Below are 12,397 nucleotides of genomic sequence, written 5' to 3' on the forward strand. Positions count from 1 at the left end.
CAAGAATTAACTTCCTGGGAAAAAACAGTTCCTGAGACAAGGAAGAACTGGCATTAAGCACAAGCTGAGCAACATTTCCTTCAGGGCTTTTGAAGGGACTGGGTTTGCTTAGTTATAAAATAAGGATCTGCAGACTCGCATTGACTCAGTGAAGTCAAGTCCTGTTCTTGTTTCTTTAGTTTATTTTGTATTTGTATGTCTGCAAGTCACCCCGTAGAACAGAATACCTTTTATGTTCAGGGCTTCTCAGCTTGTTCTAACCACTGCATTACTCACAGACGCTCTAGCCAGTTCTCTGCCAAGCCCTTGCAGTCTTATATAGCTTAGGAAAGCAGACAAGCCTTCTACTATGTGTTAAAAATTGGTAAATAAAGGTGGTTTCGGGTGAATAGCAGCAAGCTCCGAAGTTCATACTGAAAACAACCTGCTGTCTGTCGCTCCTCGGCAGGGGCAGAGCAGAGCTCTGCCTCTGAGCAGGGTGAAATGGGAGAGACAAACAATAGAATTGCAGATACAAACCACTGACAGATTTACAAGTAGTTAACTCTGGCGATTCGTAGTACCTACTAAATTATTGTTGTTTGGAAAAGGAAGTAATACCATCTTATCGTAATGCTGGACTGAAACAATTACTTTATGGCTGTTGCAAACATTGAGATATCAGTAGGTTGAGTTCATTCTTGGCTCTGTAGCTACAACATTTGCAAGCTGACAAGGCCAAACTGAATGCTACATTTCCTCAGCAGTTTTTTATTAGCAGGATTTTTTTGGGGGGGGAGGGATGGATTCTTCATAGAGAAGACTTTCTTCAGATGCTTCTCAATAGTTGTTAAACTGCTGGATATTTACTACCTGGTAAAATTACATCATGTTCCTTTTCAAAGCCAACATTTAAATCCGTCTGCCTACAGATATGACAGTCCTGCTAGCCCGTCTCCGAAAGTGGAAGAAATGGCAACGGTAAGTAGCTTATCAACTTTATTATCAGCAATGTTTAGACCACAGATTTTTAAAAAATTAGTCCCCTTTGTTTACACTGTTGGTATAGCACCTGTTTAAACAGTATTCTTGCAGTTCTTGTTTTAAACAGTGTGTAAAATGTCTGTGTTGTGAACCAGTTAAATGCGGTAGAATGAGCTTGCCTAGTTAACTATGCAAGTCCAAAGCTTTTCTAGGTAAGCCCTAAGCCTAGCTCTGATCGGGTTTCAGTTCTCTCTTAATGACAAAATAATTGCACGGATAATTTCCTAGGCCAAAACCCTCACATATTTTGGCAACTATAACCAACCTGCAAATAGGTCAAAACTCACACTGAATAAATAATCTACTGTATTTACTTTGTTCCTTTTCCTTTGTACAAGAGTGAGTAAGAGCAGCTGACTTGGGCAAGCAGTAAGCTGGAGCTTCTTCTGCAACACTTCCATGTGCAGAATTACTCTGTAAATGTAAATTTTGACAGTAGGAAATTATTTTTTGGCTGAATGTTCCATGTTATAAGCACAAGCTCAATTTATGGAAGCAACAACAGGTTTATTTCTGATATAATTTAAGGGCACGCTGTTGAAACAAACAGATCTCCTCCAAGGATGGTATTTGCTATTTTAATTACTTTATTCCCCTGTATTACTAACATGTCTCTTCTCCTCTTCAATTGTACAGTATAACCACAGAGGGGAGTAAGAAGGTATACAGTATATAATCAAAGGTATAGAGGACAGAAATTGGCCACCTCCCTTCTCTCATATTTCAAAAACAAAGGGATAAACTATATTAATATATCACTGAACAAAGATCAGAGAATCCTGCCTATTATACAAATAGACTATTATAGCTAGACAAGTAAAATATTGTGAATATTGAGAACTAAAAATAGTAACGGTTTTTATTTAAAAAAAGAAGGAGGAAGAGTCTTAGCTAAAATAAATCAGTAGTTGCCTGCACTCCTACCATCTGAGACTGTGAGGTGGGAGAAATATGGGATAGGAACCGCTCCAGCTTAACATGTAAACTAAACTCAGATAAGGAATAGGATGACATTTTCCCCACTGCTAAGGTAATTTATCACAGCCCCCCAAAGTGCTGTCTTGCAATATGAAAATTTACTGTGGTGTTTAATTATTAAATCTCTCTTGGGAGGTCAGTGTGTGAATTTTAAAATGTGCTGGTCAAGGAAGAAGTGATTAGGAAAAACAAAGATATCGGTTTAATTTAGATAAATTAAGAGATACAATGCAATAAGGATACATATGGAGAAAATAAGTAAACTATGCCCCTTATTATAAGGTTATTATAACTCGTGTATTCCAAACATGCTGCACTATGGGGACAAGATGAGCAAATCTCCTTATTACATATGTAAATGTGAAAGTCTCTAAAATGTATGCAACTTTACAACCTTCAGTTGTATATTTTAATAATACAGTATTTAATGGACTCACAAAGAGTTTACTGACCTCTGTGACTTGTAACATGATTTGTGATGTGACACATGAAGTGTCATTTGAACCCACATGTAAGACTAAAATAATGTGTCCCTACAATTTTTAACAGGCTAAAATGTGTAATTCCCCAATGTCAACTGAAACAAGTGGTCATTCTTTTGATGAAAACCAAGATGAAATTATGGAGAAAAGTACACAGGAATGGAATGAACAGCTAGAGAAAGAGTTTTTCAGTGGTAAGTGTGTGTCTTTACTTTGTTCTGATAATATAGTTGCCAGAAGTGACTGTGGTGATTGGTTTCAGAGAATTTTCTGCAAAAACATAGGCTGTAAAGATACGGCTCATTATTTTTTAGCATAGTGGCTACTTTTTGGTGGCTTCATCTGACAGCAGAATGTCTACTCTGACACTGACTTGAAGCTGTGTCACTGGTCACTCTTAGAGTGCATTTCATCTAATATTGATCCAGTTCCAAAGAGTCACACCTTAGAAGTGTACATTTCTCTCATCTGGTTCTGACAGGAGCCCATATTGCATCCTTTAGATGCAGACATACAGTTATGTGAAAATAATTTCATCCCAGTTTCCTGAATGCATAATTTCGATAATTATTAATTACTGGGCCTGGTTTTATGAATTGTAAAGACTCAAACCACAGAAGCAAGCAGTATTATGACAGTCAGTTAGCTTTCTGGGAGCCCTTGTAGCACCAGTCAAAAGTTGCTGGTTCTTTTTTTTTTTTTTCCTCACGGCTGGGAAGCGAGTCAAGATCAGACCGAGCCTATGGGAGTACAGAGATGTTATTCCATAAATTTTCATACACCTATGCAAAAAACTGTCCATGAACATTGCTTTCTGCCACCCAAAATTACAAGAGATTACAGATTGAAAGCATGATTGGGAAGCAGTGGGTGAGTTGGCAGTGTTGGAAGAGGAGAGCACTGCATGGTGGACAGTGGTTCTTCTGAAACCCACACGCCTGTCACCGCTCTTGGGTATCAGTCATAACTGTGGACGCTTGCTCACTGACAGAGAGAAACTCTACATAGCTTGGCTGGTAACCTTGGAAACAATTTGTCTTTTTTTCTTGTACTAAACCGACTCTCTCAAGAGCCTTCTCTCTACTGTGCTGAAGAAAAACTTAGAAAAATGGAAAATTTTAGTACCTTTGTATCACTTTTTATTCCAACTATACATACCTAGCAATGCTTTCTTAACAATTCTGTACTATTAGCACAGATCTGTAATGACTGATCAGTCAGTCTTTTTTGTTTAAATGGATTAGGAAATGCTGTAACAAAGCACCCATATCCATTTATGATAATATTTTATGTGTGCTATTTTCAAAATAGAAAAAGAATACAATTAGAGAAGGCATAATTATTTTTATCAATAAAAATAATTTAAATACATTGCTGTCAGTCTTACGAGTGAATATCTTGCTTAGCTGAGTTGTATAGTGCTTAATTCCAATTCACGAGACTGTCTGTGTATATAAATATGGCTTTGTTGGTAGAATGAATCACAGGTTCCTAACTGTTTAATTACCCTTTTTATCCAGAAAATACCATTTTAAGTGCTCATTTTAGAGGAAGTAATAAGCTACAATTTAGTGAAGGACTTATTTTCTGAATGAAACAAACAGTGGACATGCCAGTCTCCTGAATATGCTTGTTTGATGGTTTGCAGAATTCTGTGTTTTCTTACATCATAACGGTGCTTTGTGAACACACAGAAAGGTCCATGTTTGCTTATGATCCTAGTGGATTCTTTTCAGGATTTTTTTGCCTACAAACTAGATTTGGAAAGTTCATGCACACACACACACACAGAGAGAACTCATGAGTTAGAATTCGGACTTCCAAGTTGTTTTGCTTTTCTTTTAAATCGCATAAAGACTAACATTTACATGAAGAGCAGTTTTGAGATCAGTCATGGAGCGGTACATTTTTTTCCTGGTATTCATAATAGGTGACCACTGAAAGGTCCAGTGGATGAAGAGTGTGTGGGCTGGGAAGGGGTCCGAATGCTGAGAAGCTGACTCCTTTCAAAACCAGTTCTGTTTATTAACGTAGTACATGAAACTTTTTAACGTAAATAGTCCGAAGATTATTAAAGAAAACAAAACTGCCTTTTTTTTTTCCTGTGCAGTTCTAAATGATCTGGATGACCAGCTGGCCCAGGAACAAGCCCAAGACCCACTGGACAGAACAGTTTCTACCAGCAATGTATCAAATGTGCAATACAATAGTGCATTCCCTACTTCAAAGAGGCAGACTGCTAGTAGGGAGCAACACAGAAATGACTGGAGTGACATGCCTACGACATTTTTCCCAGATGGACTGAGAACAATAAGAGCCAAAGATGAACACAAGATTTTCATCAGACCAAGGAAATTACACAATGCATATATAAACTGGCACCAGACAGCCTTTCAAGATTACAAATACAGTGATCCAGTCGATGGAAATCCTCATCGGCTAAGCAGGAGGCTGTCTTCTGTTTCTTTCGGACGGTCTTCAGAAGGTAGCTTATATCCTCCTTCCGTAACACAGAACAGTGGATTCAGGCACAAAAGTTGTATGAACAGGGATACAGCTGGCAGAAGTTACTCTGTGTGTTCCCTTCGGAGATGTTCATCATCAGTATCTTCCGACCAGGTGTCAGCATCTAGTTTACAACATCCATTGGCAAGGGAGAGCAACAATGGTTTTGTACCAAGGTTTGGTCGACAGAACCCAAAGAGAATTCCTCTGTCTTCTATTGTATGGAACAATACACCAGACTCTCCTGGACACACAGCAACTCAAGAAAAAATGTTTAGAACCCAATCACTGATGGAGTTTCATGCTACAGACCACGGTAGATATCCTAGCTCTTTGCAGGAAACCAAGAAATATGCCTGTTACCACTCAAAACACCACTACAGAAGATCTATTTCAAGCAGTAGTTGCTTTAGCAAAGTTAGTTGCCCTGACAAAGCTACTTCTTCATTGCCCTTTGATAACTGGGAAAACTATCCATTGTACAAATCAGAAAATAATCTCTCTAGGTCCTACTATAGAGACACTTCTTCTCATGGCAAGTTGTATGCCAACCAAAAAAATTCTCCCTATGGAGAAAAAGACAGCTATCCTTCTTGGGCTGATATTCCTCAGTACTACAGTGATAAAGCATTTATTTCCCCCGAGGCCAGCTTTGACATGATTATGGCTAATTTAAATGAACAGCAGTGGGCACATACAAAGAATGCCAAGTTTGGTTCACAACGCCTGAAGAACGATTTTCATGTGTATTCTCCAGAAAATATGAATACCAAAAGGATAACAAGAAGTGCTAATCGATTTTTTTCAGAATTCACTGAGGGCTGTCAGCCTGGGTTAAGTTGTAACTCTTCGGTTTCTTCATCTAGTATCAGAAACAATGAGGCAGTCTTTCCTGTTTCAAAGGACCAAACAAAACCTCTAGGACTGAACAGGAATTCAACCGTCATTACCCAAAGAAGTACTAAGGCAGACTTTACACAACTAGAAGAGGCTGAAGGTATAAAACTGCCAGATGAAGACATGCCATTACAGTCAGCTTCTCAACAAGCAGATACAAACTATATCAACACTCGGAGTTTTCCCTCTAACAGCCCTGCTTCTGCCATGTTGCAAAGTGATGCATCTCTCTTTAACACACTGAGGTCAAAGAGACAAACCCAAGTCGCTGCCAGAGGAGATACTGCACAAATGTATACGTCAAATGGTGATAAAAGAAAAGCACAAATTAAAGAGAATGATTGCTCACCCAACAGTGTGTTCAGCCAGCCTCCCTGTATTTTGCCAGCTGATGAGAGCAGGATGAAACCTTTTTTCCCAAATCAGAAAGAATGGCAACGTAATCTGCATTATGCAGCAAAAAGAGAGAGCATCAAACAGGATAATAGGAGTGAAGAAACCATTAATCACGCTACTCCAAAGAGACCGTCTTCACTGCTGAATGTCACTTCTGCTCCATCCACTGAAAAATTATCAAACTGTCAAGGCATGTTGTCCTGTCCTTCTGAATGTTCATCTAGCTCCTCAAAAAGCTCTCCACAAGCACTTTCTCACAAAGACAATTCTAAATGTTTAGGAACACTAACTAGCTCATCAGTAAATTGCACAGTTACTGAATCTCAAGCAGAAGGTGGAAAAAGAGCTCAAGTGAGCAGAACAGGTGTTACCAAAAAGATTTCACAGAAGACGCTGCAAAATACAAGCACTTTAGTTACTAAGGACTGTAGTGGACAACTCACAACTAGTTCTCCGCAAAATGGAAATTCTGGAAATATTTATGTGCATAGCTTTGATAGAGAGCCCAAGACCTCTGAGCATAGATTAAGTTATTCTTGTCTTGAAAAAGAAAGTGGAAAAATAAGGAACAATTCACCTTGTATTGAAAGGCCTCACAAGCAAGACAGCTTCGTCAGGCATACTAGTAGCTGCAGCATTACTGGCTCCCCTAGCAGAAACAGCCTCAAATCTCCTGACCCCCTTGTTATTTATTACACTTTGCCTAGGAAATCAGCTAGTATTGCTGGCAGTATTATGTCAGATACGCCCATCTCTTTACCTAGAGAAAGTAGAACAACATACTATTGTTTAAGGTCTGAAACTCCATGTAGAGATGATGCCTTTTGTTCTAATCAAAGAGATGTGTCTTGTTTAGATTCAAAACATTCCTTTTTAACATCAGCATCATTAAATGCTGCTACAAGTACCAAAGAAAAAGATTACCCTAGTCCTTTACCTGAAAGTCCTAACGATGCAATAAGTAGTAGTACATCAGTTGAACTGACAGACAGATGTAAACTTCTAAGTAGAAGAGAATCCTCTGTGTTTTCAGATTGTAAGGAGAGGGGGAATTGTTTGCAGAAATATAAAACCACAAGCACATTTACAGTTTGTGTTGATGAAGATCATGTGAAGTATCATGAACTAGTTTCAATTTATTACACGTTACCACGGAGGCATTCAAAAACATTTTGTAATCTCTTTAGAGATAATACAGAGGATGCAGATTTACCTTGTCCCAAAGAAAATGCTGAGCCACCAAGAATACAAACGAAGAAAAATGAAGGTCATGTGAGCTTAGCAAATGTTTTTTTCCCCAGTACTGTGGAAAAAGAGGTGCCTTCATGTTCTTATGACCAAGTATCTTCAGCTCTGGTCACACCTCAAAACTCAGGAATCACTGTGGACAGTGAAGAAGAGAATTCCCACTTATCTCCCAGCTCTGAGAAGATAGGTACTTCAAAGTCAATTAGTATGGTACATAACAGGAAAGATAGTTCAGCAGATCTTTCATTATCAGAAAATGTGCTTTCTGACATGGTGACAAAAGAAATTTCTTCTGGTGGGCCACAATCCACTGCAATAGTGGCTAAGTCAGGTAAGGCCCTTTCTGATGCTTCAAGCAGCCAAAATATAGAAATATGTCTAAAAGAAAAGAAGGAAGTTTTACAAACAGCTACACCGCTAATGTCCACTTCATCAACCCCTCCCAAGCCAGGCAGACATTTAGAGAATCCTTTGTGTTCCACTTCAAAAAATAAAAATAGTATACAGAAGGGAAACTATGAAAACTGCTGCCAGCCCCCTAAAGCGAACGCCAATAAAAATCGGAACAGTTTACTCCTCCACCCAGGAGAGAAGAGTTCCCTTGGAAGGAACGGTAACACAGAGCGTGCTGATGTGCCACTTCCTCCTGCGGAAGACACGTGCAGGGATAGTACCAAAGTCAAACAGAGAGTAAACTCCCTACACCAAACCACCCCTCTGTGTAATAATAAATATAGTGGTCTGCAAGTGAGGGCTGACAGTTCAAGAAAAAATGCAAAAGATTTAAACTCTTGTAGCAAAGAGCTTTCAGAGTCTCAGAACAAAGCATCTGAGGAAAGCACAGCTTCCAGTGCTGATCCATTACTTCAGCTAGATGAAGTGGTTAGCACAGATACAGATGAGTTAAAGAATTCAAAAATTAAAAATGAGCAAAACTCACAGAGTACTCGAATGGGTAAAGATTACAGTGGTTTGCAGGAGTCAGAGAGGCACAGTGAAGGCAGCCTGAACATTAACTGTAAAGATAAGGTCCTCAGGGTTACACAAGATCAGAAGTTAGAGAGTACAGAAGATGAGAACAAGCTTCTCTCTGACCACACAAGAGACACAGTCAAAGATATAGAAAAAAGGAAAAACAGACCTTCAATTAAAAATAAACTGGCAGCTGTTTACAAAACAAGTCGAAAATTTTCAAGTAAGAATTTACCCCCCAGACCACACATAAGTAACATTTTTTCACAGAACAATGGAAGTGCCACTTCTTCAGAGACAGATATGTCCCTTGACTCATTGATTTCAACGGATTCCCATCAGCCATTCCTGCAGTCGGACAATGAAAATCAGAATCACAGTCTGGACCCTGATAAGAATGTTCCAAGACCAAGAACAGCTGAAAATAAGAAGACTGAAAATCAGAATGATCCTTCTTTGCTTGTTAATAACACCAATTGGAGGTCTTTTACAAGCTCATACACTCAGAAGGAAGCCATCAGTCCCCAAAAAACTACTGTGAAAGTGGAAAATAGGCCAAGTCTCACAACCTTATTCCCAGATAAAGCAGTAACCACAAGAAACAAGAATTCTCAAACACTCGATCTCAGGTTAGAAAGCAAAAGCCAGCCTGTCTCTCCCAGTGCTACTACATCAGCCGCACTGGATGATGTGAAAAGAAGAGCTAGAAGTTGTGCCTGCAGTCCTCCCTTGCCACTTTTAACTGACAAAAACTCAAACATATATGTAAATAGCTGCTTGCAGGCAGACACATGTCTAGAGCAGAACTTGACTTCACAGACAGCGGCTGGTCAATGTCAAAATACCTCTCAGTCTGCTAGCTTAAAAAACACTAACTTGCATAGCTATGAGTTGCACAAGAGTCATGCCAAAAGTCAGCGTGAGCGTCACCTTTCTGAGACTATTTGTGCTCAAGATTCCCATGAGACCTTCGCCTGGGGAAGCAACATTCTAGCAAAAGATGGTACACGTGGGAAGAGATTTAAGTCTTACTCAGAGCTGTTGTCTTGTGATGAAAATGAAAACTGGGCATCAGACAATGAAAAATGTTACAGCACTAAAAATTTGATGTATCCTTCTGTTGAATTTGGTATATTTGGCAAAGAACAACAGTTGGCTTTCCTGGAAAATATCAAGAGGTCACTCACAGAAGGGCGGTTATGGAGACCTTGTCTTCTTAATAACCCTGGTGCTCTCAGAGATGGAGAGACCCCTTCTGTAAACAGGGCTGAGCTTTTGAGCTCAAGTTCTGCTGGGAGCAAAGTGTCATCAGCTGCTTCTTCCCCCCGAGAGCTGACTGATACCTATCAGGAAGACCCAGCAGCTTACTCAGACTCCGACAGTGATACCACCACCGATGATGAATACTACCTAGATGAGATAGATAAAGAATCGGAGCTATGAAGGGCCCATGGTACTAAGATGACACAATGGCTTGGTAGTTTCTGGGCAGGCAAATACATGTAAAATAATTTGAGCCAGTTCTTGTGCTGCTATAAATAGGTACAACTTCATTAGTTTTAAAGAAGTTAGTATGTTATAGTAGCTGAGCTTTTGACTTTTGTATTAAATATGTGGCTTCACCATTGTTGTTTCTTCTAGCGGGGTTGGGGGGAAATTTAAAAATCCTTTCGCAGAGTAATAGAAGGTAAACAACTGTGGAGCTTTGGCCAGTGTAACACTAGAAATGGCTTTCCTCTGAGTCAACAAGCAGTGGCTTAGGCTCCCGCCAGCTACACAGTGCTGGAATGGATAAATTCCAGCTCAAGCTACATTTTCTTACTAGACTTAACAGAAAACCAAGAGGTTACTTTGCTGAAAAATATTGCTGTTTCTCTAATTTTCCTCATTTACCAGGTCAAGCATAATGCCAATCCATCCCGCCTGACAAACACCGCCACAAAACGAAACCCGTTCAATTTTTACAGCATATTCTGTATGAATGTTCTTTTTCTGCATTCCTGGGAAGCGTTGCAGCAATGTCCCCGTTAGTGTTTGTTCTGCCGTGCAGCTGAGGCAGATTTCACACTGGGATTTTTCTCCTCCGCATTGCAAGAGCAGTGAGTTGCAGAAGTTGCACCTCGGTAAAGAGCATAGCACTGGAAAACTCAGTGAAATTCCTGAGGATGTTAAGAAACACAGCTGAGCATGGAAATCTTCTTTTCAGACATGGGAGATTCATAACCAGGACAGCTTTGGTCACAGTTGAGATGACTAGCCAGGTTTCTGTCTTTGATTTAGGCACAGGTTAATTTGGATTAATAATCCAAACCATGCAAAATGCAGGAAGATTTACCTTATTTATTTCCCATATAAACCTTATAGGTTGAATCTTAAATTGTCTTAATAGTGGGAAGACAACCGTGACTGATACAACTTGTTATGTCCCTAAGATCTCCCGCAGCCCCTGTGCTGGGCTGGTCCTGGAGCAAGGCACCTGCAGCCACTGGGCTCCTTCAGGGCAGCACCACCCAAAGTGGCCCAAGAGGGCACTTGGCTGGGTCACAACTGCGCCGTACAGACTGACAGGGTTTTACATACAAAGTAAATAAAACCAGTAAGAAATGCTCCTTGCTTTTTGCTAAATCACTGTTGCTTTCTGGTATTTTTCAGCCATTCTTGCTGTCACCACAGTACTTTTTATCCTTTGAACTGAACAGCTGTAAAGGTTTTCCAGTGGCTGTGCTTTGGCCACACTAATAACATAGTGTTATTACTCAGTAGCCAAAACTCGTCCCTGGCCATTAAATTTCTAACTAAGTTTTGAAGTGGCTCACTGAGCCAGAAGATAGTATTTTTAAATAATTACATACTTCTACTTTAATTTTACATATGGTCTAAAATGGTGATCCATATTTTTGATACACTTTTTAATTCAATAAAATTTCTGTAGGACATAATTATATTTTTGTAACTGGAAGGACAGTATACTGGTATTTTAAAATAATATATTTTACACAAAACAAGCAGTGCTTGTTATCACTGACTACTCCACAAGAAACTAGAAGATGAAAAGATTGTAGTAGGTAACTGGTATCATTTTTTTTATACTGTAAACTTCGTTAAAGAAGTGGGTCTGTAGTTCAAATGTGTACCGATACATAAGTATTATCACTTTATACTGGGATAAGTTGTCCTTTGTTGTACATAGAAGGACTAATATGAACTATGTATTTATAGTCAGACTTGATCTCTACGACATGCCTGCTTTGGAAGGATATAAGCATATGGCGATATATGCAATGCTGGAAGGAAATGACAACCGTATAGTTGCAATCTTGTAAAATGTGGCATTCTAAGGAGAAACTATGTTTTTCTGTAAAACTCTGTATGTACAGGGTTCTGTAGAGTAAAACAATTAAGCCAGCTGAGTATCAGTGAGGAATTTCTGCTGCTGTATATTTCTGCAAAGTACGTTAATCCAAAAATTTGGAATACCAACCTACATAAGGTAAAGAATAATAAAATAAGCATTTACAAGGGAAGCAAATGGTCATACAGTTTTGCTTGACTAGAAGTGGATGGTTTAGAACATTTTTATTTGTAAATATTTTCTATGTGTTCAACAGAAGTTGGATTAAGTTCTCACCTTGTTGGCATAAAAAAGTTTTCTCATTTGCTGTGCTCTGTATGTACAGGAAATCCCATGGCTTGATTTAATGTAAGCAAATAAAAACTGCTTTTGGTCATAAATCAGTTGTGGATCTGTAAACTAATATTTACCCTGAATTATGGTATTCTCTGAAACAGGGGAAAATACCCTTTGAATAGCGATCAGCCCCATTCCATTTAGCAGAGCCACATTTTGACACCTTCGCACTTCCAAGCTTTTCCTTTGGCAAAAGTATATTCTATAA

At 39.1% G+C, this 12,397-nt stretch overlaps 1 protein-coding gene across 1 annotated transcript in view; it reads left to right on the plus strand.

Annotated features, from left to right (window-relative positions):
• Positions 1-9,944, plus strand: part of EXPH5 (exophilin 5) — a gene marked incomplete at its 5' end in the record, with an annotated part of 16,265 nt that extends 6,321 nt beyond the window's left edge. The window contains 3 exons of the mRNA XM_010076865.1: positions 912-960; positions 2,551-2,677; positions 4,594-9,944. Of these exons, the coding sequence (XP_010075167.1) occupies positions 912-960; positions 2,551-2,677; positions 4,594-9,944 (5,527 nt within the window). The remainder of the gene's footprint in view (positions 1-911; positions 961-2,550; positions 2,678-4,593) is intronic.
• Positions 9,945-12,397: the final 2,453 nt, after the last annotated feature.

Source organism: Pterocles gutturalis, unplaced genomic scaffold (genome assembly GCF_000699245.1).
Source record: "Pterocles gutturalis isolate BGI_N339 unplaced genomic scaffold, ASM69924v1 scaffold7528, whole genome shotgun sequence".
NCBI lineage: Eukaryota > Metazoa > Chordata > Aves > Pterocliformes > Pteroclidae > Pterocles > Pterocles gutturalis.